A 27,077-nucleotide genomic window follows, 5' to 3' on the forward strand; every position below is an offset into this window, starting at 1 on the left:
GAGACTAATGTTTGAAACAGGTAAAGGCACCACAACAAAGCCTCCATCAACATGTTCTCCTGTCTTGCTGTGGTTGGCTGGTGGTGCTTTGGTTTTGGGACTTGTCCCTGGCTTAGTAGCCAGCTATTGCCAGTAGTGCCTATAGTTCTGAAACTAGATTCTGTTGTTCTATTTCCAGGTCCATTCTTTCTCCTGGTCTTTTGCTGGTTCTTCATTCACTTGGGCCCTAATATAAGTGTCACCAAGACACAATTCTTGTTCTGTTCTCACATAGAGTTCATCTCTCTTCTTAAGACATCAGTTTTGGCTCTCTACTCACTTGTGGAATTCTTCAAGTTGTGTACACGATCCCTTCCAAATTGATATGTCTAAATTAGTCTTTCCTATTGAAATTATTCTCAGCTGTTATACACTCAAGAATAGAGTGAATAACTCTGGTCTTCTCTATACAGCTTTCTCTTTTCTATAGTGTAGTCTTGCCCCCATTCTATATACTTGGAAACAATATTCATTACACAGTTTTAAGAAATGTCATTCCCTGCAGCCTTGTAGAAAGTTCAAACTTGGCCTGATTTTAATAACCTCCTCTAATTGAGGACCTACTCCCTTTGTGATCCTATAACCCACCTCCCTCATCCAACAAATATTTGAGTACCTACTTACTCTATGCCATGCATTGTGAAGGGCCTGAGAAATTGTACCTAAGACACTCATGGTCCCATTATCACTGGGAGCACAGGGAGAAAGATACACAAGAAACAAGAAAATATTGGGTGGTGGTAAAAAGCTATGGAGAAAATAAAACAGACTGAGTGGGAAGATACTTAGATTCTTGGATGGGAAAGATTTGGAGAGGGAGTGGGCTGGGACCAGCTCACTCAGGGCATCACAGGGAGTTTGGGTTTTCTTTTAAGATCAATGGGCAGCTAGTAGAGGGTTTTTAAGTGGGAGAAATTACATAATCAGATTTTTGTCTTTAAAAGATCACATGGTTTCTGTGTGGAGAACAGATTAGAGTAAGACAATGGTAGAAGCAGGAAGAATCTTTGGGAGGCAGTTGCCATAGTGAAAGTGAAAAATGGTGGTAGCCTGGTTTGGGTGGAGGCAGTGTACAAAAGAATTAAAAGGAGTGGGTCACCCTGACCGGTTTGGCTCAGTGGATAGAGCGTCGGCCTGTGGACTGAAGGGTCCCGGGTTCAATTCCGGTCAAGGGCATGTACCTTGGTTGCGGGCACATCCCCAGTGGGGGGTGTGTAAGAGGCAGCTGATCGATGTTTCTCTCTCATCGATGTTTCTAACTCTCTGTCCCTCTCCCTTCCTCTCTGTAAAAAGTCAATAAAATATATTTAAAAAAAAAAAAAAGGAGTGGGTCACACTTGAGACTGTCCTGACCCAATGAGCTGGTGGATTGGGTGTGGGAGGAGAGGGCCATCTTCCTATCATAGCCTGGTTGGATTCCTTACTCTCCTGCACATACACTCTATATACAACACGTTGGGCACACCCACATGGAAGGGTTCAGTGCTTTATTTCTATCCATCCTAGCCATCAAGGGCCCGGTTCAAGCCAAACTGCCTCTGAAAGGTTTCCCTTCCATATACGTACAGCCTAGGACTGGTCCCCTCTGAACTCCCACAGTGCTCATCACCTATTGAGCTGGGGTGGTGATGCCTGTGGAAGCGGACTTCCTAATTCTGCTCTCCATTCCACTGTGAGCCCTTTAAGGGCTTAGAACCTGGGTGGCCTTAGCATAGTAACCCACACACTGGATACTGAACATTGCTTTGTGACTGTCCTATCTATAGGTGGCTTACTTCTTCCAGTCAATATGCCGACTTTAGAAGCTCCAGAAGAGAGGCTGAGAAAATTTAAATATCGAGGCAAAGATGCATCTGTAAGTATGAGGCAACATCTTCATTTTATCAAGGACTAGTGCAGTAAAACTACATGGCGGAAATGCATCAAATATAGAGTGGAGAGTGGGGGGAGGGGTGACAAAGCAAATAATAGCAAAATGTTTATTGTGGCCCAGTCGGTGTGGCTCAGTGGGTGAGTGTCAACCAATGAATCAAGAGGTCACCGGTTTGATTCCTAGTCAGGGTACGTGCCTGGCTTGTGGGCTCGATCCCCCCCCCCCCCCCTGTTGGGGCACATGCGGGAGGTGGCCAGTTGATGTGTCTCTCTCATCAATGTTTCTATCTCTATAGTTGCTGGGCTGAGCACAAAAGCCTGGGGCAGAGAGCCCGAGCTGTGTGTGGATTCAAACTCTCATTCAGCTTCTCTAGGTTCCGTTTTCTGGCTCTAGCTCTGTGTCCTACATCTATGTACTTTCACTGCAATATCATACATGGTTCACTACACCTTACGAATCTGACAGGCAGCTGAGGATGGGAGAAGCCACCTGGTTAGGGCACTATCCAGAGCCAAATCATTCTTACACCCTTTCCAACAAGCATGGCTGTCTGGCTTCCAAGATTAGTGCAGATTAAAGGAAACCAATTAGAACAAAGCGTTTGAACCCTCTACATGGGAAGCAGCAGGAAGGGCTAAGAGAAGGGAGAATACACAGCAAGGGGCCACTTAGCAATGGGGCAGCAGTACTATTGATTCAATGGCCCTGAAGGTATTCCTGCCTTGTTGTCTAATACCACAGTGACCCTGTTCTCCAGCAAGAATTACAAGGCTTGTTTAAGGATTATCTAATACATACATGTACATTTTCTTAAGAAAGTCTTCAACCTAAAACTCATCCATCTGTATAAGTTGAATCATTTCTCTAGGATTCTCAATACTATGAAGCCTGAGTTTCTCTTTATATGAGAAAAGGCTTGTTTTTACTTTAAATCTTAATCTCCCTCAATTTGATGTCCAAGTAAAACTCGTGAGACTGGATTAAGATTTGAATGACCTAGCGCAGCTGGCATGGCTCAGTGGTTGTGCATCAACCTTTGAACCAGGAAGCCATGGTTCTATTCCTGGTTAGGGCACATGCCCAGGTTGTGGGCTCGGTCCTCAGTGTGGAGTGTGCAGGAGGTAGCCAATCAATGATTCTCTCTCATCGTTGATGTTTCTCTCTCTCCCTCTCCCTTCCTCTCTTAAATCAAAAACAAACAAACATATTTAAATATATATATTTGAATGACCTAGAGAGTGATTCCCTAACAGTGGAAATGGCCAGGGACATCTGGGCCTGGGCAGTCTGTTCATAGCCCAACTGGATCCCTATAGTTGGGAGTCCCAGGCCTGCTCTTCAGGATCTAATCAACACCGATGAAGACATGCTCAGACTCAGGGCAATGGGACACTTTGCTCAGATGTCTCTAGAGCTGATAATCCTGGTCTGCTAAGGGCATAAGCGATCTTCCTTCACTTTGGGAGGGAGATTGACTGTTCTTCTAGGTACGGTGTAGTAGAAGACAGCAGAGGAGGTCAATCGAGCTGGGACTATTTACTAACTGTGATTTTAACTCTTCCAGCCTGTTGAATCTATAAAGTGAAATCAGATGCTTTAAGTGTGTCCAAAAGGCTAACATGGAAACAGCCTGACCTCCCAGCTCTAAGTGCCCAGTTCTTTCTTTCCCTCACTAGATGATGCGACAACAGCGGATAGCAGTCAACGTGCAGCTCCGAAAGGCCAAGAAAGATGAGCAGGTCTTAAAGAGAAGAAATATCGCCAATCTCTGCTCTGACTCAGCTTCTGGAGAAGGGACCAAAGGGGTACGTTGGGAATGTGGTGTTTAGAGCAGTTGTGTATAAAACACATCCTTAGTAAATTTCTCTGGCTTAAAATGTTCAGTTCAGAACTTGCAAGCTCTAATTGAGGGTCTTGAAGGAAAGGGGTGGAGAGATCATAGTTAGATTTAAACTGGTGTTGTCAGAAAGCTCAGGATCATTTCCTTTGTGGCTGTGAGTCTGAGATCAAAGCTCTAATGGGGGGAAGTGATGCTTCTAACTGAAAATTCACTTGCTGCCACTCAGCCAGAAGCAGGGAATGAGGGATCATGCAGGTTACCTCTCAGGAGAGGCATCTAGTTACTCAACTTGTAAAGTCTTGGCTAGGACTTGAACGCTGCCCTCTGTCTTCCCTTCTCCGTCCACCCTAACCTTGCTAAGTACAAATCCTGCGTTGAGCCCTAGCTGGTTTGGCTCAGTGGGTAGAGCATCAGCCTGTGGACTAAAGGGTCCCGGGTTCGATTCCGGTCAAGGGCATGTACTTCAGTTGCAGTCTCCTCTCTGGCCTGGGCCCTGGTTGGGGCTCATGCAAGAGGCAACCAATCTATGTGTTTCTCTCACATTGATATTTCTCTCAGTCTTTCTCTCTCTCTTCCACTCTCTCTAAAAATCAATAGAAAAATATCCTTGGGTGAGGATTTAAGAAAAAAAAAACACACACACACACACACACACATTCCAAATCTTGGGTTGACTTTGAGGTCAGTACTGTTTTTGTGTGATCTTTCCAGAATGCCCGGACCAGGAGGTTTCCCTTAGAACCCCAACAGTGTCGTATCTACATGCCTTTGTATCTACGTGCCTTTTATGATCCGCCAATATGTGTGTTATCACTGCACTCTGCTCAGCTTAGGGCTCTTAGAGGCATAGAGTGGTTCAGTCCGGGAAAGTGGATTCAATGATGTGTTACCAGCCATCAAACAGAAGACCTGTAACCATTCTCTGAATTGCCGTAGGACTCTGAACCATATCTCTACTTAGCTTCATTTATCTAGAATAGTCCCCAGGAGTCCCCCATCCAAGGAAGATGGAACTATGAAATGAAAGACTTGTTTTCCTTTTTATCCTATATAACTATGCCTTTAAAAAAAGTAAAATATAATTCGTGGACCATAGAATTCACCTTTATAAAGTATATAATCAGTGTTTTTTTAGTATATTCACAGGGTTGTACAGCCATCACCACAAGCTAATTTCAGAACATATTCGTCACCTCAAATAGAAACCCCATACGCAATAAGCAGACACTCAATCCTCCTTCCCTCTAGTTTCTGGTGCCTAGGAATCTACTTTCTGTCTCCGAATTTACCTATTCTAGGTATTTCATATAAATGGAATCATAGAACATGTGGCCTTTCATGCCTGGCTTCTTTCACTTAGCATACTGTCTTCAAGGGTCAGCCATGTTGTAGCAAGTGCCAGTCCTTCATTCCTTTTATGGCTGAATAGTATTTCATTGTATGTATATACCACATTTGGTTTATCCATTTATTACTTGGTGGACATTTGAGTTATTTCCACACTTTGGCTTTATGAATAGTGCTGCTATAAACATTTATGTACAAGTTTTTATGTGAACATGTTTTCAGTTCTCTTGGGCACATACCCAGGGGAAGAATTACTGGGCCATATGGTAACGCTATGTTTAACTCTTTGAGGAACTGCCTAGTATAAGCTGAATAATGCCTACCCCCAAATGTCCCCATCTTCTAATCCCCACCATACTTTATATGAAGAAAGGGACTTTGTAGACATGATTAAGTTAAGGATCTTGCGATGGGGAGATTATCCTTGATTCTCTGGTGTGCCCAATGCAATCACATCAATCCTTAAAATACAAAGGATGAAGGACAAGTCGGAGCAGAAGGTGATATGATGACAGAAGCAAGGATTGGTGTGCTAGGCTTTGAAGATGGAGGCACAAGTCACAAGCCAAGGAACACAGCAGCCCTACTGGAAGCTGAAGGGCAAGAAAACAGATTCTCCCCTCATAGGCTCCCAGATGAACCAGCCGTGCCATCGCCACGACTTTAATCCAGTGAAACTGATAATGAACTTCTGACCTCCACAACTGTGAGAGAATAAGTTTGTGTTGTTTTAAGCCACTGAATTTGTGGCAATTTTTACATTAGCCATAGGAAACATGCTGCCAACTATTTACCCAAGTAAGCTGCACCATTGTACAATCAGATATTCTAACCAACTATTATTATTGTCCGTTTTGAGATGGTAGCCGTCTAGTGCGTGCAAAGGGCTATATTGTTCTGATTTTTATGTTTTTCTAATGACTAATGAGCATTTTTTCATCTGCTTATTGGCTATTTGTTTATTTTCTTTGGAGAAATGTCTGTTCAAACCATTTACCCATTTTTTTAAATCAAGTAATTTGTCTTTTATTCTTGAGTTGTAAAAGTTCTTTATATATTCTGGTACTACACCCTTACCAGGTATATGATTTATAAATATTTCATCCTCTTTTATGAACCATCTTTTCACTGTTTTGATAGAATCCTTGAAGCATAAATGCTTTTGATTTTGAAACACTTCAATTTATCTACTTTTTTCTTTGGTTGCATGTGCTTTATTTATTTTTTGAACAATTCCTATTCTTTTTTTAATGTATTTTTATTGATTTCAGAGAGGAAGGGAGAAGGAGGGAGAGATAGAAAAATCAATGATGAGAGAGAATTATTGATTAGCTGCCTCCTGCATGCCCCCTACTGGGGATCAAGCCAACAATCCGGACATGTGCCCTTGACCAAAATCAAACCTGGGACCCTTCAGTCCTCAGGCCGACAACTCTATCCACTGAGCCAAACCGGCTAGGGAGGTTACGTGTGCTTTAGATGTCATATTTATGACTCCATTGCCTACTGCAAAACTATAGTAATCACGTCTGTTACATAGGTTAGACATGTAAATCAGTGGAAGAGAATGCAGAGTCCACAAATAAATTTTGATTGACTTTATGGTCAATCAAAGTTTGACAAGGTGTTAGAACCATTCAGTAGGGAGAGAATAGTCTTTTCAACAAACGGTGTGGGGACAACTGGATATACACATGCAAAACAATGAAATTAGACCCCTACTTACACCATTTTTGGAGGTCTTTGTCATTTTTGCGGACATCCACAAACATGTTCTTACTGCATGTTATAAAAAGGTTCTGGGATCCAAGTGATGATAGGAATTACCGCTCCCCCAGAGCATGAGGAATATCCCAGAGGTCTGTGAGATCTGTGAGACCAGCAAATACCCTTTTCTCCCTTAGTATAGATCAGCATGCAGATTAGGACATACTGTTAAAGCCAGCCTGTTCTAATCAAATAGATGGCTAGACTAGATGACCTTCATGGTTCCTCTTAGCAGAGGCTCTGACCTGAATGTCTGTCTCCTTGCAGGTCAGGCTCACCCTGGAAGAAATAATCAGTGGTGTGAATGCATCAGATCCCATCGTATGTTTCCAGGCCACCCAGGCAGCCAGGTATCACCAACCAGACTGCTGCTGTTTATAGGTTCATAGTTAGAAATGAGCTCCAATGGCCTGTTTGGTTTCTTGGCAGTGGCAAAATGCCCACACAATATAAGAAAAGGCTAGTCCAGTGGTCGGCAAACTCATTAGTCAACAGAGCCAAATACCAACAGTACAATGATTGAAATTTCTTTTTTTTTAATTTAATAAATCTTTATTGTTCAGATTATTACAATTGTACCTTTTTTTTCCCCCCATAGCTCCCCTCCACCCGGTTCCCACCCCTCCCTCTGCCCTTACCTCCCCCATACTGTCCTCATCCATAGGTGTACGATTTTTGTCCAGTCTCTTCCCGCACCCCACACCACTTTCCCCCCGAGAATTGTCAGTCCACTCCCTTTCTATGCCCCTGATTCTATTATATTCACCAGTTTATTCTGTTCATCAGATTTTTTATTCACTTGATTTTTAGATTCACTTGTTGATGGACATGTATTTGTTGTTCATAATTTTTATCTTTACTTTTTTCTTCTTCTTCCTCTTCTTAAAGAATACCTTTCAGCATTTCATCTAATACTGGTTTGGTGGTGATGAACTCCTTTAGCTTTTTCTTATCTGTGAAGCTCTTTATCTGACCTTCAATTCTGAATGATAGCTTTGCTGGGTAGAGTAATCTTGGTTGTGGGTTCTTGCTATTCATCACTTTGAATATTTCTTGCCACTCCCGTCTGGCCTGCATAGTTTCTGTTGAGAAATCAGCTGACAATCGTATGGGTGCTCCCTTGTAGGTAACTAACTGTTTTGCTGCTTTTAATATTCTCTCTTTGTCTTTTGCTCTTGGCATTTTAAGTATGATGTGTCTTGGTGTGGTCCTCTTTGGATTTCTTTTTGTTTGGGGTTCTGTGCGCTTCCTGGACTTGTAAGTCTATTTCTATCACCAGGTGGGGGAAGTTTTCAGTCATTATTTCTTCAAATAGGTTTTCAGTATCTTGCTCTCTCTCTTCTTCTGGCACCCCCATAATTCAGATGTTGGTACGCTTGAAGTTGTCCCAGAGGCTCCTTACACTATCTTCATATTTTTGGATTCTTTTTTCTTTTTTTTTTTTTTTCTTTTTGCTTTTCCGGTTGGGTGTTTTTTGCTTCTTTGTATTTCAAATCTTTGACTTGATTCTTGCGGTCCTCTAGTCTGCTGTTAGGTCTCTGTATAATATTTTTTATTTCAGTCAGTGTATGTTTAATTTCTAGTTGGTCCTTTTTCATATCCTCGAGGGTCTCACTAAATTTATTGGCCTTTTCTAGGAAATTCTTGAAAAACCTTATAACCGTGGTTTTGAACTCTATATCCAGTCATTTGCTTTCTTTCCTCCAATTCTTTCATTTGTGATCTGTTTCTTTGTCTCCACATTTTTGCTGCTTCCCTGAGTTGGTAGAGTAGCTTTGTGTGGTAGGTGTCCTATAGGGCCCAGTGGCTCAGCCTCCCCCAGTTACCTGAGGTGGACACTTTTGGTGCACCCCTTTGTGGGCTGTGTGCACAGCCTTGTTGTAGTTAAGTCTTGATTGTTGTTGGTATCACTGGGAGCAATTGACCTCCAGGCCAATTGGCTATGAGGATCAGCTGTGTCTACGCTGGGAGAACTTCTATGTTGGAGACACTCTTATGAGACAAGACTTGCAAAATTGAAAAAGCCTCTGTGCTCAGCTTGGATGGGGTGGAGTTTCAGGGCGGAGCAGACAGCCTTGGTTTCCCGTCAGCCCTGCCCTATGAAGCCCCTGAGTCTCAGTGTCCCTCGGTAATCACTGCAAGCACCTCTGAGAGAAAGCCACCCTCGAGTTCCGCCTGCTGCCAGACAGTCCAGTTTCTCCCCGAATGAGTCTGGGTCCCCAGAGTCTCACCCAGAACTGGAGTTCAGTGCAGTTGGGAACTTCCATCTCCCTCCTGCTTTAGAAAGCCAGCCGCACACTCAGCCGCCCGTGCATTCAGCAGTCAGTCCTCTCTGCGCACCCATGTGCCTCCGGAACTCTGCCTTCCGCAGCTCCCGAGTCTCAGTGTGCTTTCTCTTTTCCTGACAGTCCAGATCCCCCAGAATGAGTCTGGTTTCCCAGCATCTCGCCCGGGACTGGAGTTCAGTGCAGTTGGGAGTTTCCGTCTTCCTCCCGCTTTAGAAAGCCAGCCGCGCACTCAGCCGCCCGTACACACAGCCGCCCGTCCTCTCTGCGTGCAAGTCTCCGTACCTCAGCCTTTTGCAGCTCCTCTGAGTCTCAATGTGCTTTCCTCTTTCTTTCTAATTGTAAAATTTCCACTCAGCCAGCTTTCCTGTGGTTCTGGATGGTATCCATTTTGTCTTTTAGTTGTAGTTTTGATATTGTTGTGCGAGGCAGCAGTCTAGGTGTTTACCTATGCCACCATCTTGATTTCTCCTTGAAATTTCTTTTGAGAGCCAAAAACCAACTTCTGCGCATGGGCCATGAAGTTACAATCATATTGTACGTGCACGCCCACACATGGTATTTTGTGGAAGAGCCACACTCAAGGGGCCAAAGAGCCGCATGTGACTCGCGAGCCGCAGTTTGCCAACCACTGGGCTAGTCCATCCAAAAGTGAGACTCAGTATTTCCTCTATACCCTGCTTGAGAACAACTTAAGATATACAAGTGTTGTCAGATGAACTGCTTAAATTAAATTGGCCTCTACAGGAATCTTCATGGTAGATAATACCTGAAGGGGAAAATGTTGCTTCATCACTGCAAAGTGCTATGAGCTAAACTCTAGGATGTTCCGTAGCTTTTCCCAGCTGTTTGTCTCATGCCATAGTTAGGAATGCCAGGAACATCGATAAAGGAAGTTCTTCATATCTGCCTCATGTGACTTGCTTTTTCTTTTTTCTCTTTCATTGCAAAGGAAAATGCTGTCCCGGGAAAAGAACCCTCCTCTAAAACTGTTTGTTGATGCAGGGCTCATTCCAAAGCTGGTGGAATTCCTGACGTCACCATTTCATCCCCATTTGCAGTTTGAGGCAGCATGGGCTCTGACCAACATTGCTTCAGGGACTTCAGAGCAGACTCGAGCTGTTGTGGAAGGGGGTGCCATCAAGCCCTTGGTTGAGCTCCTGTCTTCCCCCAACCTAACTGTGTGTGAACAGGCAGTGTGGGCCCTTGGTAATATAGCAGGTGAGACTCTCCCCTCAGGGGACTAAGAAAATAGTGGGCCAGGCATATGGCATGCTATAGGAGTTCTTTGGGTAATATTGTAGACTTGATACTCTAAGTAGAAATGCCTAGAAATGCTGGTGAAAGTACAACAGGCTTTTCCAAAATTCAGAGTCAAGTTCAGAGGTCATAAATTGAAGCTGAAACCAGATAATGCAGTATGTCCTGAAGCTACAGGCTACCTAGGGACATCTGCCAATACCAGGTCCTACACGCATAGGTCTCATTGGCTTCAGGAACAAAGGACAAGCTTTTGGCTTATTCAGTATAGGGGGTTTTGGCAGACACTTATATAATCCAGACCCTAAAAAAAGTCTACCTCTAGAGAAAGTTGCCAATGGAACATACAAAAGTTTGGGGTAAAAGTTTCCCCTGAAAACACCCTAAGATTGGCCTTATAGATTTGGGACTTAACGCTGTATAACTTGCGAGGTCCAGGAAAGCAAAAGCTGGAGATTTAATGCTGCAGGGTTGGGAGCTCCCTGATTTCTGGCTGAATAGAAATATAATGCTTTTTGGGGGAAACTAACTCAACTGGGTCCCTTGGGATTTTGACAAAGTAAGATCAGCCAAATATTAACAATTTCAAGTTCAGAGAATCAACAACCCACCGTGACTGAGTTAGCAGAAACATTATAATTATACCTCCATGGACTTCAGATATTGGGATTAGCAAACACCAAATATAAAATAAATCTGCTTTTGAAATGCTTGCAGAAGAAAAGCACCTATTGCAGAGACTTTGTCTCTCATTTTAACTGGTTCAATAAGGAACAGGCAAAATTGGGTGGTATAATATAACTAATGCCTTGCCTGATGGTTGAAGAATTACGAATTGAGACTTCTATGGTCCAGAAATACGGTATTCTAGCCAAAGTCACAGAGAGCTGATGACTAACACCTATGCATCTCCCAGACTTGGTTCTGAGTCACATCTGGAAGTTACTGCCCTGTGCCAAAGTCTTCTGGGAAGACAATATGGTCTGCAATGGCCTTGGTCTTCCTGAGAACCATGCTATAAAACTGTATTAGCATTTAGAGAGCACTGCCTGGCCCGGTTGGCTGGCTCCTTTATGCATCCACGGACTACTTACGGCATTTGCTGCTGTGTGGAACCTGCTTTCACACCAGGCCTAGCCACCCAACCAACATGTTCAAGACTCAGGATCAAGTTCATGACTGCATTCTCTACTTGCCCCTCTTACCCTTTGCACAGACTTTGAAAAATTAGTCGCCTATCCCAGGATTCTCTTTGTTCCCTCTTTGAATGTCCTGTTTTTATCTATTTGTAGGTGATGGCCCAGAATTCAGAGACTCTGTTATCTCGAGTAACGCCATCCCACATCTGCTGGCCCTGATTTCATCAACCACACCAGTGAGTGTCTTTCAATTAGAAAACCTAGCTGGTAACAAGTTCCCAAAGTTGGGAAATTGAAGAAGTATTTCCAAATCAATACCTGGCCCCTTATGATGGAAATTATAAAGAAGGCCTAGAACTGAATATCACTTTGGGTGAAAATTTATCCAGATTTGTCCTCAGCAGGCAGTAGTGCTGATCTTTCTTTTGAAAGCATTGGAAAAAATCTGTTAAGATTTTTCTCAGTTTACAATCTTGCAAAATTAGATGACTAAACTCTACTCTTCAAGGAGCACAAACTGAATAAGTGGCTCACCAGTTCTGTTCCTAGGTAATAAAGTTTGGGTTTGAAGATTAGAGTCAAAGTCAATTGATATGGTGCGCTGGCCAGGTGGCTCACTTGATGGGAGCCTCGTCCCATATATTAAAAAGGTTGTAGGTTCTATTCCTGGTCAGGGCACATACCTAGAGTTTAGGTTCAATCCCCTGTCAGGGCACATGCACGAGGCAATGGATCAATATTTCTCTCTCATATCAATCTGTCTTTCCCCTCTTCCTCTACCTCTCCCTTTCCCTTCCTCTCTCTCTAATCAATAATCATTTCCTCAGGTGAGAATTTGTTTTTAAAAAGTGGATTGAGCCCTAACCGGTTTGGCTCAGTGGATAGAGCATCAGCCTGCGGATTGAAGGGTCCCAGGTTCAATTCCGGTCAAGAGCATGTACCTTGGTTGCAGGCACATACCCAGTAGGGGGGTGCAGGAGGCAGCTGATCGATGTTTCTCTCTCATCGATGTTTCTAACTCTCTATCCCTCTCCCTTCCTCTCTGTAAAAAATCAATAAAATATATTTTTTAAAAGAGATTAAATTTGGATTTTAGCTTTGCCTCAAACAAAAATGAAGAGAAACCCTGACCAGTGTGGCTCAGTTGGTTGGGCATCATCACATACACTGAAGGGCTGCTGTTCGAATCCTGGTCAGGACGCATGCCTGAGTTGCAGGCATCTATCCAAGTGAGGCGTGTGCAGGAGGCAGCCAACCGATGTTCTGCTTTCACATTGATGTTTCTCTTTCTCCCTCTCCCTCCCTCTCTCTCTAAAAATCAATAGAACATCATTTTTAAATGAAGAGAAAATAGCTTCCAAAACTGAGTGAATATACACTCAGCCCTCAAGGTGGCATAAAAGCCTGACATGGTTGAACCAGAAAAAAGGTGGTATGACCAAGGGAGTTTGCAAGGAGAAAGTAGTGCAATATGACAGAAGGGCAGGGGACCTAGACATAATCCTGCTGGCAAAGGGAAGCCTTTGGAGGATTTCAAGGCAGGAAACAAAGTGGTCCGATCTTTCAGAAAGACCCTTCTGGCTGCTTGTTGGAGGGTTTAGCCCAGGGAGATGGTGAAGCAGATGGACCTGGGATGCTGCTATGTTGGACATGGAAGTGAGACAGAAAGAAGCAAGGATGCCCCGGGTTCAGGGTTAGGTTATTTCAGATGACTGTCCTCTTAGAGAAATGGGGGCAATGGAGGGAGAAAGAATCAGAGTCTTATCCCTAACCGGTTTGGCTCAGTGGATAGAGCGTCGGCCTGTGGACTGAAAGGTCCCAGGTTCGATTCCGGTCAAGGGCATGTACCTTGGTTGCAGGCACATCCCCAGTAGGAGGTGTGCAGGAGGCAGCTGATCGATGTTTCTCTCTCATCGATGTTTCTAACTCTCTATCCCTCTCCCTTCCTCTCTGTAAAAAATCAATAAAATATATTAAAAAAGAATCAGAGTCTTAGTTGTACACATTAAGTTAAAGTGATTGAGAGGCACCATTGCAGCAATGTCAGGTAGGTGGATATGCGGGTCTAGATAACTCATGTACACATATGTCATCCAACTGGGCAAGATCAAGAGCAGGGGTCAGCTGCTTGCTTTAGTAAATAGAGTTTTACTAGAGCACAGCCATGCCCATTCACCCACACACAATTTTCTGTGTCTCTTATGGTGTTACAAGTACCGCGTTGACTAGTTGTAACAGAGCCCTGTGGGCCCACAGAGCTGAAAATGTTTACTGTCTTTACTATCTGGTCCTTTACAGAAAATGTTGCCAATCTCTGACCTAGAGTGTGAGGAGAGTCCAGAACCAGGTTCTAGGGTCTCTGGCATTCAGAAGTCAGGCAGCGCCTGCCAGGAAGATTGAGGAGGAGCATCCCATTTAGCAAATAATAAAAAAATTAAAAAATAAAAAAGTTAAAACAAACAAATAAATAAACAAACAAAAACCCAGGTTTGGTGTCACAGATGCCAAGAAGGGAACAACTGGTGACTAAATACAACGGAGAGGGACAGTAAAGAAAGCAACTATGGGATTAGAGACTTGGAAGAAGCTGATTTCGTCACTAACCATAAAGAAGCAGGGTCAGAAACCAGAGTAGGAGGAGTACAAGCACAGATGGGAAGCACACAGTAGAAAGTGAATACAGATGCCTCCTTGAGGATAGACTCTGAAAAACAGAAGTGAGGTAATGGCTGCAGAGGTGCCAAGGGTGAGGATTGAAGGTCACAGAGTGTTTCTGTGCTGTGGGAGTGATCCAGGAGAGAGAGGTGATGCTGGGGACAGAAAAGGTGAAAAGTGATGGAATTCAGAGGCAAGGTAGGGAAGACTAACGCTTGAATAGAAGATCGGAAATGTGGTTATGACATGTTGGTTATAGACTGGTGGGAAGAACAAGAAGCCTCTTTGTCTTGCCAGTGAAAAATGAAATCAGGTCATCAGTTGAGTCAAGGGGAAGGATATTTTGAAGAATTTAAGGAAATATCCATCTAACATTTGAATAGGAAGCAAAAAGCTCATTCTCTCTGTCCCTAGTATACAGGGTGTGAGTATACATACTTTAACAGCTGATATCTCCATTTTGGAAAATGAAATGTATTTTAATAAACTGCCTTTATAATTTTTCAAAACGTGTATATACAGGTTGGGGACACCCTCTATATACATCACTACCTAGAACAAATTGCTGTTTGTAGCTCAAACTCTTTGGTTCATGCAGGTCAATACTAGTGATCAATGATGGCAAGGACACACTGCCATTTGCATTTTTTCTTCTTTGCACCTGATGCTAGAAGCAGTCTCTTGTTACAGATTACATTTCTGCGGAACATCACGTGGGCCCTGTCCAACCTGTGCCGAAACAAGAACCCATACCCCTGCAAAAAAGCCGTGGAGCAAATGTTGCCCGTCCTCTCCCAGCTCCTGCAGCACCAAGACAACGAGGTGCTCTCTGACACCTGCTGGGCTCTGTCCTACCTCACCGAGGGCTGCAACGAGCGCATCGGCCAAGTGGTTGACATGGGGGTGCTGCCCAGGCTGGTTCAGCTCATGGCCAGCTCAGAACTCAATGTCTTGGTAAATGTCCCAGGTCTTGTCTGTCTCTCTTTGGGCCTTCCGAGTTGTATTTACTTTAGCAAGTTCTACTCTTTCCTCAACCCCTGGTTTCCACACTCAGCTCTAATCCTTTACCTAGATCAGTGGTCGGCAAACTCATTAGTCAACAGAGCCAAATACAGTACAACGATTGAAATTTCTTTTGAGAGCCAAATTTTTTAAACTTAAACTTCTTCTAATGCCACTTCTTCAAAATAGACTTGCCCAGGCCGTGGTATTTTGTGGAAGAGCCACACTCAAGGGGCCAAAGAGCCGCATGTGGCTTGCGAGCCACAGTTTGCCAACCATGGACCTAGAACAAAGCTTATCATCTGCATTTCCTTGTTCTCTGATACTCTCTAGCCAAACACTTGAATCTACTTTGACCCAAAATCCTAGTGGGTATTCAGTAACATATTTTTTATTAATCTGACAACTAGAAATATAGAGAGCATCAAATTAAAATTGACTATAATCCCTTCACCCCATGAACTACCCTTTTGTGGCCTTTCCTTCCAGTGGTCTATGTGTGTAGATGTTAACAAGTTTGCTGATATAGAATGTGTGTGCGTGTGTGTGTGTGCGTGTGTGTGTGTGTGTGTGTGTGTGTGTATTAATGTAAAGCCCATGTAACATTTGAATTGCTTACTCAAGTATAAAAGAAAATTCCTCTGATCCTCTCCCAAGTTTGTTCTCTAATACTATTTCAGATATAAGTGAAAAGTAAGTAAAACCAACATGTCACTTACATAATATACTTCTTGAAAATGTCATTTAAAATGTGGGTGCCCCTTCTAGCCTGGCTCCAATAATGTGTACAACAGAAACTTGACTCTGGTGCTCAATATAAATTCAATAGACATAATTACATTAGAAACACTACAATCAACTTAGCACTTTCCCCAATGCAGCGATATAAAAGGGAGAGCATCATTTCTTGATACAGGTATCCCTTGACCTCCATCCCACTTGAGCCACCACTGCTGGGAAGCTGGCAAGTACCTTCAAGCTATATAAGCAGCCATCCATGTGCCAAATGAATAGGGGTCATGGGTATCATCATTGTCCACAGGCTTCCAGAGAGCCATCAGCAAAGCGTGACTAATGTTTGGGAGGGCACAGATCTTGTGTGACTGTCACCTTCCACTGTGATACGTTTGCAATACTTGGTTACACTTCTAGCCTTGTTCTTCCAGACCCCCGCTCTCCGCACTATGGGGAACATCATCACGGGAACCGATCACCAGACCCAACTGGCCATTGACGCGGGAATACTGAGTGTGCTGCCCCGGCTCCTGCTGTACCCCAAGTCCTCCATCCAGAAGGAGGCAGCCTGGACCCTGAGCAATGTGGCCGCAGGACCGCAACAACACATCCAGGAGCTGATTGATTGCAACGTTCTGCCTCCCGTGTTGGCTCTGCTAAAAAACGTAAGTGGGACAGGTACTCTGTGTCTATGGCAAAAGGCTACTTTCCAACTGGCCCTGTGTTGAACTTCTTCAGTAACTCAGACACAGGCTCTGAAGCAAGTTAATTGAGACCACAACAAAACTATGAAACATTAATACCCCAGCTCTCCCTTTAAAAAAAAAAAAAAGGAAGGTGCATCCTGTTTGGACAACCCATGGAAAATTTAGAAGACTAAACAAGCGTTGTGTAATGAAAAAGTGGCCCACAGCTCAAATATCCAGAAAAATTTTGCGCTGGCAAATAGTGTTAAAAGAATGTGCCATCTACTCTCTACTTGCCAAAAGAGGTTTTGTTTTCTTTTAGGAGGAAAACCATATCCAGTTATACTGATATTATACACTGAAGAATGGTGGCCTTTTCTGCACACAATCACATTGCTTAAAGTGGTAATATACACAGAAAATCCAAATGTAGAAGTAGAAATACAATAAGCCTTCCTCTTTCCTACTGATTCCCACTTCCCTTCCCCAGGACAACTACTATAATCAGCATTTCTTTTTGCCACCTTTAAACGGACGGGCTATGTTTTTCTGCTTATGCGTTTCTGCTCTGAGGTTGGATGGTTGGTTCCAAGGTTTTCATTAAGTATTAAAAGCTAGGCCAGGTGTGCAACCCAAATCATAGCATCTTCCAGTCAATTAGACACTTCCTATCTGTGTTCTACCGTGAATCTGTATGTATTCTATTCAGAAGTATCCAGCAATGAATCAAGAAGTGATCTTAGTTCAAACTGTGCCTTTTGAACTATAACTTGCTTGGAGCCATAAGCTGTTTGGTTTTTAATTTTTGTTTTAAACTGTGGTCACAGTTTCTCCCAGCCACAAAATAATGTCTCCTGCCCAGGGACAGTAGGATCCATGATCAATTACTCCCATATATCTGGGTCAAATGCTTTTTATAAATGCAAGGGATGCATTGAGTGATATTTCAGGGGCCTTCCTCGGTAACCTCTGGGCTATCTCAGTTAGTAAGATCACATCTGTGTGCTTAGCTTTGTAACTATGGAGCTTCTTAATCCAGATTTTTACTAGGGCAAAAAGACAAGAAATGTGGGCATTGGCCCCTAAAACCTAAAATTCCAAGCATAATTCCTAATCTATGTTGATTACCTGGGTTGGTTTATATTGTTTCTGTTTTTCCCATAACCTGAGTTAATGAACTGAGTCTGTTTGAACTTAGGACCTCCCTCTAAAACCCCATATGAATCTACCTGCCTCCTTCTTGACTTCAAGTCCCCAAGGTGTTCTCTCTAAATTGCACATATAGTCTTGGCTGTCCCCAGTCTACCTAGAAACTGAACCAAGTTAGCATCCTTATATTTAAGTTCTACAGGATCTGTAAAGAATGTAAATGTTCTCTTTCTGCAGGGAGAGTTTAAAGTCCAGAAAGAGGCTCTGTGGGTGGTGGCTAACTTCACAAATGGGGGCACCGTTGACCAGCTGATCCACCTTGCCCATTCTGGAGTCTTGAAGCCACTGGTGAACCTACTCACCATCCCAGACACCAGATTTGTTGTCATCATCCTTGACATCATCTCTTTTCTCCTCCAGGTGAGCTGTTCTGGACAGGTTGGTTACTAAATAGCAGTCGCCAAACTTAAGACATTTAATTTCGTTCTTAAAACCCAAGTAGGACTCTCTTTCTTCCCAACTCCCCTATCTCCTCTCTCTGTGCACACATTCTATAAATAATAATAAGAGGCCTTTCAAAGAAGGTACATTCATTTTCTCAAATGAGTGTCTTGTGCCCAGCACTGTTATAGATGCTCAGGATGTGGCAGGTGAAAGTCCTTGCTCGCACAGAGCTTATGTAGTAGTGGGGAGGGGAACAGACACATCAGGTAGGGAGTTAGAGGTAAATATATCTGACAAAGAGGTAGTCACCGATAGCTCAGAGTGAGGAGGGGAAGGTGATCTCTTATATTCAGTAGTCAGGAGAAACTTCTCTGAGGAATAACTTTTGAGCAAAGGCCTCAGAGAAGTGGGTGGGTCTTATGGCTATCTGGGGAAGAACATTCTAGAAAGAGCAAGGATGGTGGTATGGCCAGAGCAGAGTGAATGAATGGAAGGTGGTGGAAGATTAGGCTCATGGCACCTGGGGTCCAGATCACATAAGGTCTGTGAGAACTTTGACTTATCTGAGTGAGAGGGAAAAACCAATCAAAGGTTTGAAGGAGGGGAAAAATAGTCAGTGAGCCACATGGCTGACTCTTTTAGGAGACTAAAACATAGGATATACTTGAAGGAGCAGCAAGAAGTTAGCAGGGATATATGTTAAGAGGCCAGACTAGAATTTCTTTTATATTCAACTATATGACTGGGAAAATAGAATACAAAGCCCTAAATTAGAACTCTAGAAAAGTCTTATTTCTGAAAGAAAGGTAAGTTAAGGCAATATTTTTATACTATTTGTCTTGGTTCTGTATTGCTGCGTAACAAATTACCCCTTAGTGACTTAAAACAAACATTTATTATCTCACATAATTTATGGGGTTAGGAATCTGGGAGCAGCTTACCCGAATGGTTCTGGCTCAGGGTCTCTAATGAGGTTCAAGATGTCAACTGGGGGCTTCAATCTCATCTGAATGTTTGATGGAGGCTGAGGATCAGCTTCCAAGATGGCTCACTCATGTGCCTGCCAAGTTATCCTCACCACACGAACCTCTCCCAGGATGGCTTGATGGCAGCTGGCTTCCCCTGGAGCAAGTAATCTAAGAAAGCAAGGTGGAAGCCCCCAGGTCTTTTAGGATCTTTAAAGGAGGTCATTGCAACAACATCCTATTGGTTACACACATCAGCCCTATTTAACACTCACACTAACACAAGGGCATACACACCAGGAGGCAGGGGTCACCTGGGACCATCTTGGTTACGGTCTTTTTATATACAACTAAGCCGTTTGGAAAGTTTCAAAGTAACACGAGGGAACCCCTTTGGAAAACTCGCTCGAAGTACTCTTTTCATGTAACTGTCTTGGAAAGAACTGACCTGAGTCAAGAACGGATTTGAAACACAGCCCAGCTAGACACTAAGACTTGAGCAAATCACACAAAGAGTAGAGACTTGACAGCCAATAGACTAAGCTGGACGTAACAAACCTGTAAATGCAAATTTGGGATATAGAAGTTTCACTTCATCTGCTTCATTTAAACATTGGGATTTTCTCTCAGAAGAGTCTGGGCAAATCCCATCTGGTGGACCAGTGCACCCCCTGAATCAGATAGAGGCCATGGGGGCAGTAGGTTAGAAAGGTCAAGATGAGACAGGAAAGAGTTCAAATAGGCAGCAGATGCAGTTGAGGTTCTTTGAAGCAACTTTGGGACCATTTACTGTTAAGGTCCAAAATCCTTGGCCAGGACTCCTGCTGCCCACAGCCCAGTGTCTTTCTGAAGCTAATCTAGCATGTTGATTCCTGCCCTACTTTCTTTACTCAAATCTACTAACTCGTAGGACGAGAGGGTATTAAGGCTTAGACATACAGTGCCAACGGTCATCAGGTAAATAATGTGGCCTCATGAGTTAACTTGACCCAGAGGAGGTTTTTTTTTATTACTGCTCACAAAATAGCAAGTAGAGTCCTTCCAGATATGACAGCCAAGCTTTTCATCTTCCTCCACATCCTGATATGCTGTTGAGCTGAGCTATTATTCCCTCTTCTCATAACATGCAGCCCTTATTCCTTCCAAACTTTGTCCTCGCTGTTCCTTCTTTTGGGAATGCCGTTCCCTATGATTGACCCGGCACAGTATTGTTACTCTTCAAGCATTCTGTGCACATCTTCTGTAATTTAAACCTCTGATCATTTACAAAATAAACTTTCTACACCATAACCATTGTTCACTTATCCCTCCTGATAGTATGAGCTGGTTACAAAAAGCCTTCTCTAAATCACATCTGTATCTGTTTTGAGTGCCTCGCCCATCATATGTGTACACGTGTGAGTGAATGAAGAGCCCTGGATGGTAAATCCAGCAACCAGCATTGGGTTAAATCCTCTCATGTTCTTTGTTTCCAGGAACTTCTTTACTTGCTGTGGTGGCTCTTGTTACTGAGGGTCTCCTGTCTTACCTTTCTTTCTTTTTTTTTTTTTTTCTTTTTTTTCCAGTCAACAAAAGAGAAACTTTATTGAGGCCCCAGCATCACAGGGTTCAGGTAGAAGGCTACCCTGTGGACCCAAGGAGTTGGTGGAGGGGCCTTATTTAACCTTCTTCTTGGGGTGCAGGTTGTTCGTGTGGCCACACTTCTTGCGGCAGTTGACAGCACGGGGGTGCAGGCGGGCGTAACACTTGCAACAGATCATCTTGTCGCAGTTGTACTTTTGCGCGAGCTGGCGGAGGGCGGGTTCGATGATGCCACCCCTCAGACGAAGCACCAAGTGCAGGGTGGACTCTTTCTGAATACTGCAGCCTAAGAGAGCGCGACCATCCTGCCCGCAAAAATCAGACGCTGCTGGTCAGGCGGGATGCCCTCCTTGTCTTGGATTTTAGCTTTGACATTCTCAGTGGTGTCACTGGGCTCAAACTCAAGGGTGATAATCTTGCCATTCAGGGTCTTCACAAAGATCTACGTCTCTGTGTCTGCTGGGGAGGCTGCTCCGCCGCCTCGTTGACGAGAAAGAGAGCCTGTCTTATCTTTCAAGGCTTTCAGGGAGTGCAGGGCCAGAACATCTGTATTTACACAGCATCACTCAAACATTCTGTATTAAAACAATTTCTATTAGAAGGGGATGTCTACTGAATAGTGGTAGTGATTTGTTTATGAATGGCAGCATATTCAGCAAAAGAAATACTGTATTTTTGCAATGAAGAAAAAAACTAAATATATATACACACAGATATATCACATAAATATCCGAAGTGGAGGAAAAGCGTGCAGGTTGAAATCACTTTGGGAAAAGTGAGGCTGCGACTGCCCATTCTGGTGCAGGGAGCCTTTGGTCAGGTTCCACGGGGGAGGCCCCCTGTCCCCAGGCTTTGGCCCAGGCCTCACGTTCGCCCCTATTGCCCCCAGGCAGCAGAGAAGCTTTCTAAGAAGGAATACCTGTGTCTGCTTATCGAGGAGCCTGGTGGGGTTGAAAGAATCAAAACCTTGCAATTTCATGAGAACCATCAAGTTTCCATGACTGCTCTGACCATTATTGAGAACTACTTCTCTGAGGTAGGTGACTTCCAGGATAAAGCAGTGTCCGTGCCTCCTGGCAGGCCCCCTCACAGTGATCACCTGGCGGGCGCCTGTGCCGCCTCTGGAAGGTGGGTGATCAGACAGGTGGGCTCCTCTCGGGACTTGGCCGTGGTGTAGGGGCTGCCTTTGAGTAGCATCTTTCTGGCTCCTGGAAACGGCTCTAATCCCTTAGAAGTTTGTCCTGTTACCTCTGGTTTCAAATATTACTTCTTTTTTTCCTACTTGACTCTTTTGCGGGGAGGGCAGTAGTACAGGAAGGGATATGATGTTAAAGTGGCTCTTTATTGAAAAAATGCAGACAACTAAGGCAGGCCCCAGCTTTTGAAAAGCCATTCTGCTGTTTACTGCATTTTTTGTCTCTTTCTAGAATACGGTGTTTGGGGATGAACTCTGCAAAAGGCTTCTAAGTTTTCTGTAGGAGCCAGGAATAACTATCAGATAACATTAGACATTCTTTAAAACTTTTTTTATTGTGGTAAAATATGCATAACATAAAATTTAGCATTTTAACCATTCTTAAGTGAACAGTTGGTGGCATAAAGTATTCACATTACTGTGCACCTCAGTAATGTGAATATACTTCACCACTGTCCATCTCAGAACTCATTTATCTTTCCAAACCAAACTTTGTATCCATTCCCCATTCCACAGGCCCTGGTAGCCACCATTTTACTTTCTAGACTACTTCCATTTTTATTGTTTTTAATATATTTTGTTGATTTCAGAGAGGAAGGGAAAGGGAGAGAGAGATAGAAACATCAATGATGAGAGAGAATCATTGATCAGTTGCCTCCTGCATACCCCCTACTGGGGATTGAGCCCACAACCCAGGCATGTGCCCTGGCCAGGAATCAAACACTGACCTCCTGGTTCGTAGGTCGATGTTCAACCACTAAGCCACACCAGCTGGGCACCACCATTATATTTACTGTCTCTGTTTGACTACTCTAAGTACTTCATTTAAGTGCAATCATATAGTATGCATCCTTTTATGACTGGCTTATTTCACTTAGGACAATGTCCTCAAGGTTCATCCATGTTGTAGAATATGTCAAAATGTCTTCCTTTTTAAAGCCAGAGAATATTGCTCTGTATGGATATACCACATTTTGTTTATCCATTTATCTATCAATGGACACTTGAGTTATTTAACTTTCTGGCTATTGTGAATACTATTGCTATGAGCATGAAAGTACAAATATCTGTTCAAAGTTCCTGCTTCCAATTCTTTGGGGTATAAACCCTGAAGTGGGATTGCTGGATCATTTGGTAATTCTATTTTTAATTTTTTATGAATAACCTACTGTTATCAATAGTGGATATACCATTTTACATTCCTACCAACAGTGCACAAGGGTTCCCATTTCTCAACATCTTACCAATACTTACTTCTTTTTATTTTTATCGTAGCCATTCTAATGTGTGTGAAGTAGTATCCAATTGTAGTTTTGATTTGCATTTTTATTAGATATTTTTCATGAGGAAAGTGAGCTCAAAGTTCCTAAGTGGCCAGGTAAGCATGGGGCTAGGAGTTTACAAAGTGAGTGATACTCTGTTATGTGTCAGACTAGATTCATCAGCAAAATCAGAGACTTACAATAAATATGACCATGGTGGTGGTTGGTGCTAACCAGAGGCAGCTAATCTTAGTTTGGAACCAAGAGGATGCTCTCAAAGCAGAGAAGACCCAGAACAATGATTAGCATCTTTTGAATTTGAAGCTTTTATGAAAAGCTTGTAATTAGGAGACTTTTCCTTTAAATAGGGTTTGTATCCATAGGACTCATCTAAGGGCTCCAGGTCAAATACTTCTGTTCTAAAAGTAACAGCTACACCCATTGTATCCTTACTCACAGTAAAGCTAGTATTCTGTGTATCAAAACTGCATTTAAAAATAAGCCAGAAAGGCTTCCAGGTCAAGATGGTGGCATAGGTAAACTTGGTACTTACTGCCTCCCACAGCCACATCAAAATTTAAACTGAAATACAGAACAACCATTATTCAGAACCACATGAAATCCAGCTGAACGAATGTCTTACAACTAGGGAATTTAAAAAGAAGCACATTGAGACTGGTAGGAGGGGTGGAATGGCAGAACCAGCTGATCTCACACCCACATGTGGCAGTTTAAAATCGGGAGGGATATCTTGGCCATGGAGGTTTCTCTGAGGAGCAAGGGGGTCCCTGCCCCACATCAGGCCTCCAGCCCAAAGTTCCAGTGCCAGGAAGAGAAGCCCCACAACTTCAGATTGTAAAAACCAATGGGGATTGTGGCTAAGTGACACTGAGGATGTGAGAGTCCCAGGCAATTCCTCTTAAAGGGCCCACACATGGACTTACTTGAACTCCCTCTGAGCTCCAGCACTGGGGCAGCAGCTTGAAAGGAACCTCATGGAGGAACTAACTTGTCTGGAATCAGAGAAAGAGCTGGAGGAGCAGCTTTCTCCCAGACAGAAGTGCTGGCAGAGGCCAGTGTTCCTTTGCTGAGACCTCCCTGCCACAGAGCTGACAGGCTGTGCCATATCTGAATCTCCATCAACCTGGTTCACACTTTTCACCCTGCCCTGGTGATTCCCTGAGACTCTGTCCCTCCCTACTTGCAATTTCATCCAAGCCATTTCCAGTGGCTTTTCCATATCGCTGGCTTCTTTTGCTTCATGCTTTGGACATTCCTAAAATCTCTCAAACAAGCAGTAGCCAGCATCAGTGTGCCCCCTACCTATCAATAAGTGGCCCCAGGCCTGACATTAGCAGTAGCCCACCCTGGTTCACAGTTTGGCCTCTCCTGAACACCTCCAAGCTCAAGACAAGTAGCAGCCATCTGCAGAGCACTGTAGCTCATGCTGGGTGGTCCCAGGTAGGGCACAGGCAGAGGCTGATTTGCACCTCCTGGGAGGCCCCAGAGCCAGTACACCCAGTGGTCAACTTCAACCATGCCAATTACAACTCTACCACCTTCATGAGTGACACACTCAAGGGGTGGATTCGATGAGCACCAAAGCCCCACTGAAGTAAGTCCTATTCCATAGGGGCATCTCCTGCACATAGCTCTCCAGCTGTAGTTGCAACTAATCCTTGCAACTGATTGGCCTGAGGGTCAACCCCTCCCAGTGATGCCAACATAAATCAAAGCTCAGCTATAATAGGACAGTGCACACAGCTCACACAGGGTTGCACCAATTCAGAAAGGAGTGCCCAGCTCAGGTGACTTGGGAGGCTGAGCCCAAGTACACCTACTACACAAGGTGACTACCAAGTACAGGATACATAGCAAATCTACCTAATACATAGAAATAAACACAGGGAAGCAGCCAAAGTGTGGAGACAAGGAAACAATTCACAAATGAAAACAAAACAAACAAACAAAACAAAAAAAGAGAAATCTCCAGAAAAAGAGCTAAATGAAATGGAAGCAAGAAAAATACCAGATACAGAGTTCAAAACAATGCTTATAGGATGCTCAAGGAACTTAATGAGAACTTCAAGGAACTTAGTGAGAACATCAACAACATAAAAAAAGAACCAGTCAGAAGTGAAGCATACACTAATTGAAAGAATAATTTTCAGGGGATCAACAGTAGAGCAGAGGATGTTGAGAAACAAATCAAGAATTTGGAATATAAGGAAGGAAAAAAACACCCAGTCAGAACAGTAAAAAGAAAAAAAAAAACCAACAATATGAAGATAGTATAAGGAGCCTCTCGGACAACTACAAACATACCAGCATTTGCATCATGGTGGTACTGGAAGGAGAAGAGAGGGAGCAAGAAATCAAAAACCTATTTGAAAAAATGACAGAAAATGTCCCTTACCTGGTGAAAGAAATAGACATACATGTCCAGGAAGCACAGAGAGTCCCAAACAAGAGGAGCCCAAAGAATCCCATACCAAGACACTTCATAATTAAAATGCAAAAGGTTTGTCCTGGGGGGTGGGAGTGGCCAGGGAGGGGCTGATGAGAGGAAAAGGAGACATATGTAATACTTTAAACAATAAAAAATTAATTAAATAAAATGCAAAAGGTTAAAAAGAAAGAAACTCTTAAAAAGCAGCAAGAGAAAAGCAGTTAGTTACCTACAAGGGAGCTCCTATAATACTGCCAGCTGATTTTGCAACAGAAACTTTGCAGGCCAGAAGGGAGTGGCAAGAAATATTCAAAGTGATGAAAAGCAAGGACCTACAACCAAGATTACTCTATCCAGCAAAGCTATCATTTAGAATTGAAGGCCAGATAAAGAGCTTCCCAGACAAGGAAAATCTAAAGGAATTCATCACCACCAAACAAGTAGTTCATGAAATGTTAAAGGGTCTTCTTAAAGAGATGGGGAAGAAGGGGAGGAGGAGACTAATAAAAGATCAAAAATATGAACAATAAAGTGCAATAAGTGCATATCTGTCAACAACTAAATCTAAAAATCAAGATAAGGGAACAAGGAATCTAATGAACAAAATTAGCTAATGAATAAAATAGAACCAGAGGCATGGAAACATGGAATAGACCAATGAAACTCAGAGGGAAGAGGAGAGAGGAACCAGGAAGAGATTAACCAAAGAACTTATATGCATATATGCATTACCTATGGATACAGACAGTAGGGTGGTAAAGGCCTGGGGTGGGGCAGGAACCAGATGAAGGGGGTCAATGGGAGAAAAAAAGGGGACTTCTGTAATACTCTCAATAATAAAGGTTTAAATAAATTAATAAAAAGCCAGACACAAAAATACAAATACTGTATGATTCCACTACATGAGGGATCTAAAGGAGTCAAACTCATAGAGACAGAAAGTAGAGTGTTGGTTTCCAGGGGCTGAGAGGCAGAATGGAATGGGGGTTTTTAATGGGTACAGAGTTTTGGTTCGGAAAGAACTTTTGTTCTGGAGATGGATGATGTGGTTGCACAGCAATGTGAATGTACTTAATGCCACTGAACTGTCCACTTAAAAATGATCAGAGGTGTTAAATTTTCTGATATGTATGCTTTATCTCACATTCAAAAAAACTGCATTTAAGGTCCATCTCGAGAAATATTTCATGCTTCCCTCCTTCAAATTACTCTCTGAGGGAACCTTGAGACTAATTTAGAGCAAATAATAATCCACTGCAGATATTAAGGAGTTAATGGGGTGGTAATAATGTATTGAGAGCCTAGAGGTGTAATAGTGTCTTTTCTCCCCTGAAGGAAGAAGAAACTGGCCCAATATTACAATCCTTGGACCAAGATCATAAATGCATAAAGCACTTAAAATAA

At 43.2% G+C, this 27,077-nt stretch overlaps 1 protein-coding gene and 1 pseudogene across 2 annotated transcripts; one reads left to right on the forward strand and one right to left on the reverse strand.

Annotated features, from left to right (window-relative positions):
* Nucleotides 1–1,828: 1,828 nt before the first annotated feature.
* KPNA7 (karyopherin subunit alpha 7) lies at nt 1,829–27,077 on the forward strand (the record flags this gene model as incomplete). Its single annotated transcript, XM_080673430.1, has 10 exons — nt 1,829–1,894; nt 3,589–3,717; nt 7,134–7,216; nt 10,104–10,372; nt 11,704–11,786; nt 14,896–15,159; nt 16,374–16,607; nt 18,015–18,197; nt 21,657–21,803; nt 27,009–27,077. 10 exons carry the CDS (start codon nt 1,829–1,831, stop codon nt 27,075–27,077), a joined length of 1,527 nt encoding a protein of 508 aa, XP_080529556.1.
* LOC308250571 (ubiquitin-ribosomal protein eL40 fusion protein-like) lies at nt 20,842–21,562 on the reverse strand (annotated as a pseudogene). The gene is made up of 2 exons: nt 21,533–21,562; nt 20,842–21,209 (listed from the first exon to the last, which is right to left on the reverse strand). The product of its transcript is annotated as a ubiquitin-ribosomal protein eL40 fusion protein-like (transcript).

The sequence above is a fragment of the Plecotus auritus genome, assembly GCF_963455305.1.
Source record: "Plecotus auritus genome assembly, chromosome: 6".
Taxonomy (NCBI): Eukaryota; Metazoa; Chordata; class Mammalia; order Chiroptera; family Vespertilionidae; genus Plecotus; species Plecotus auritus.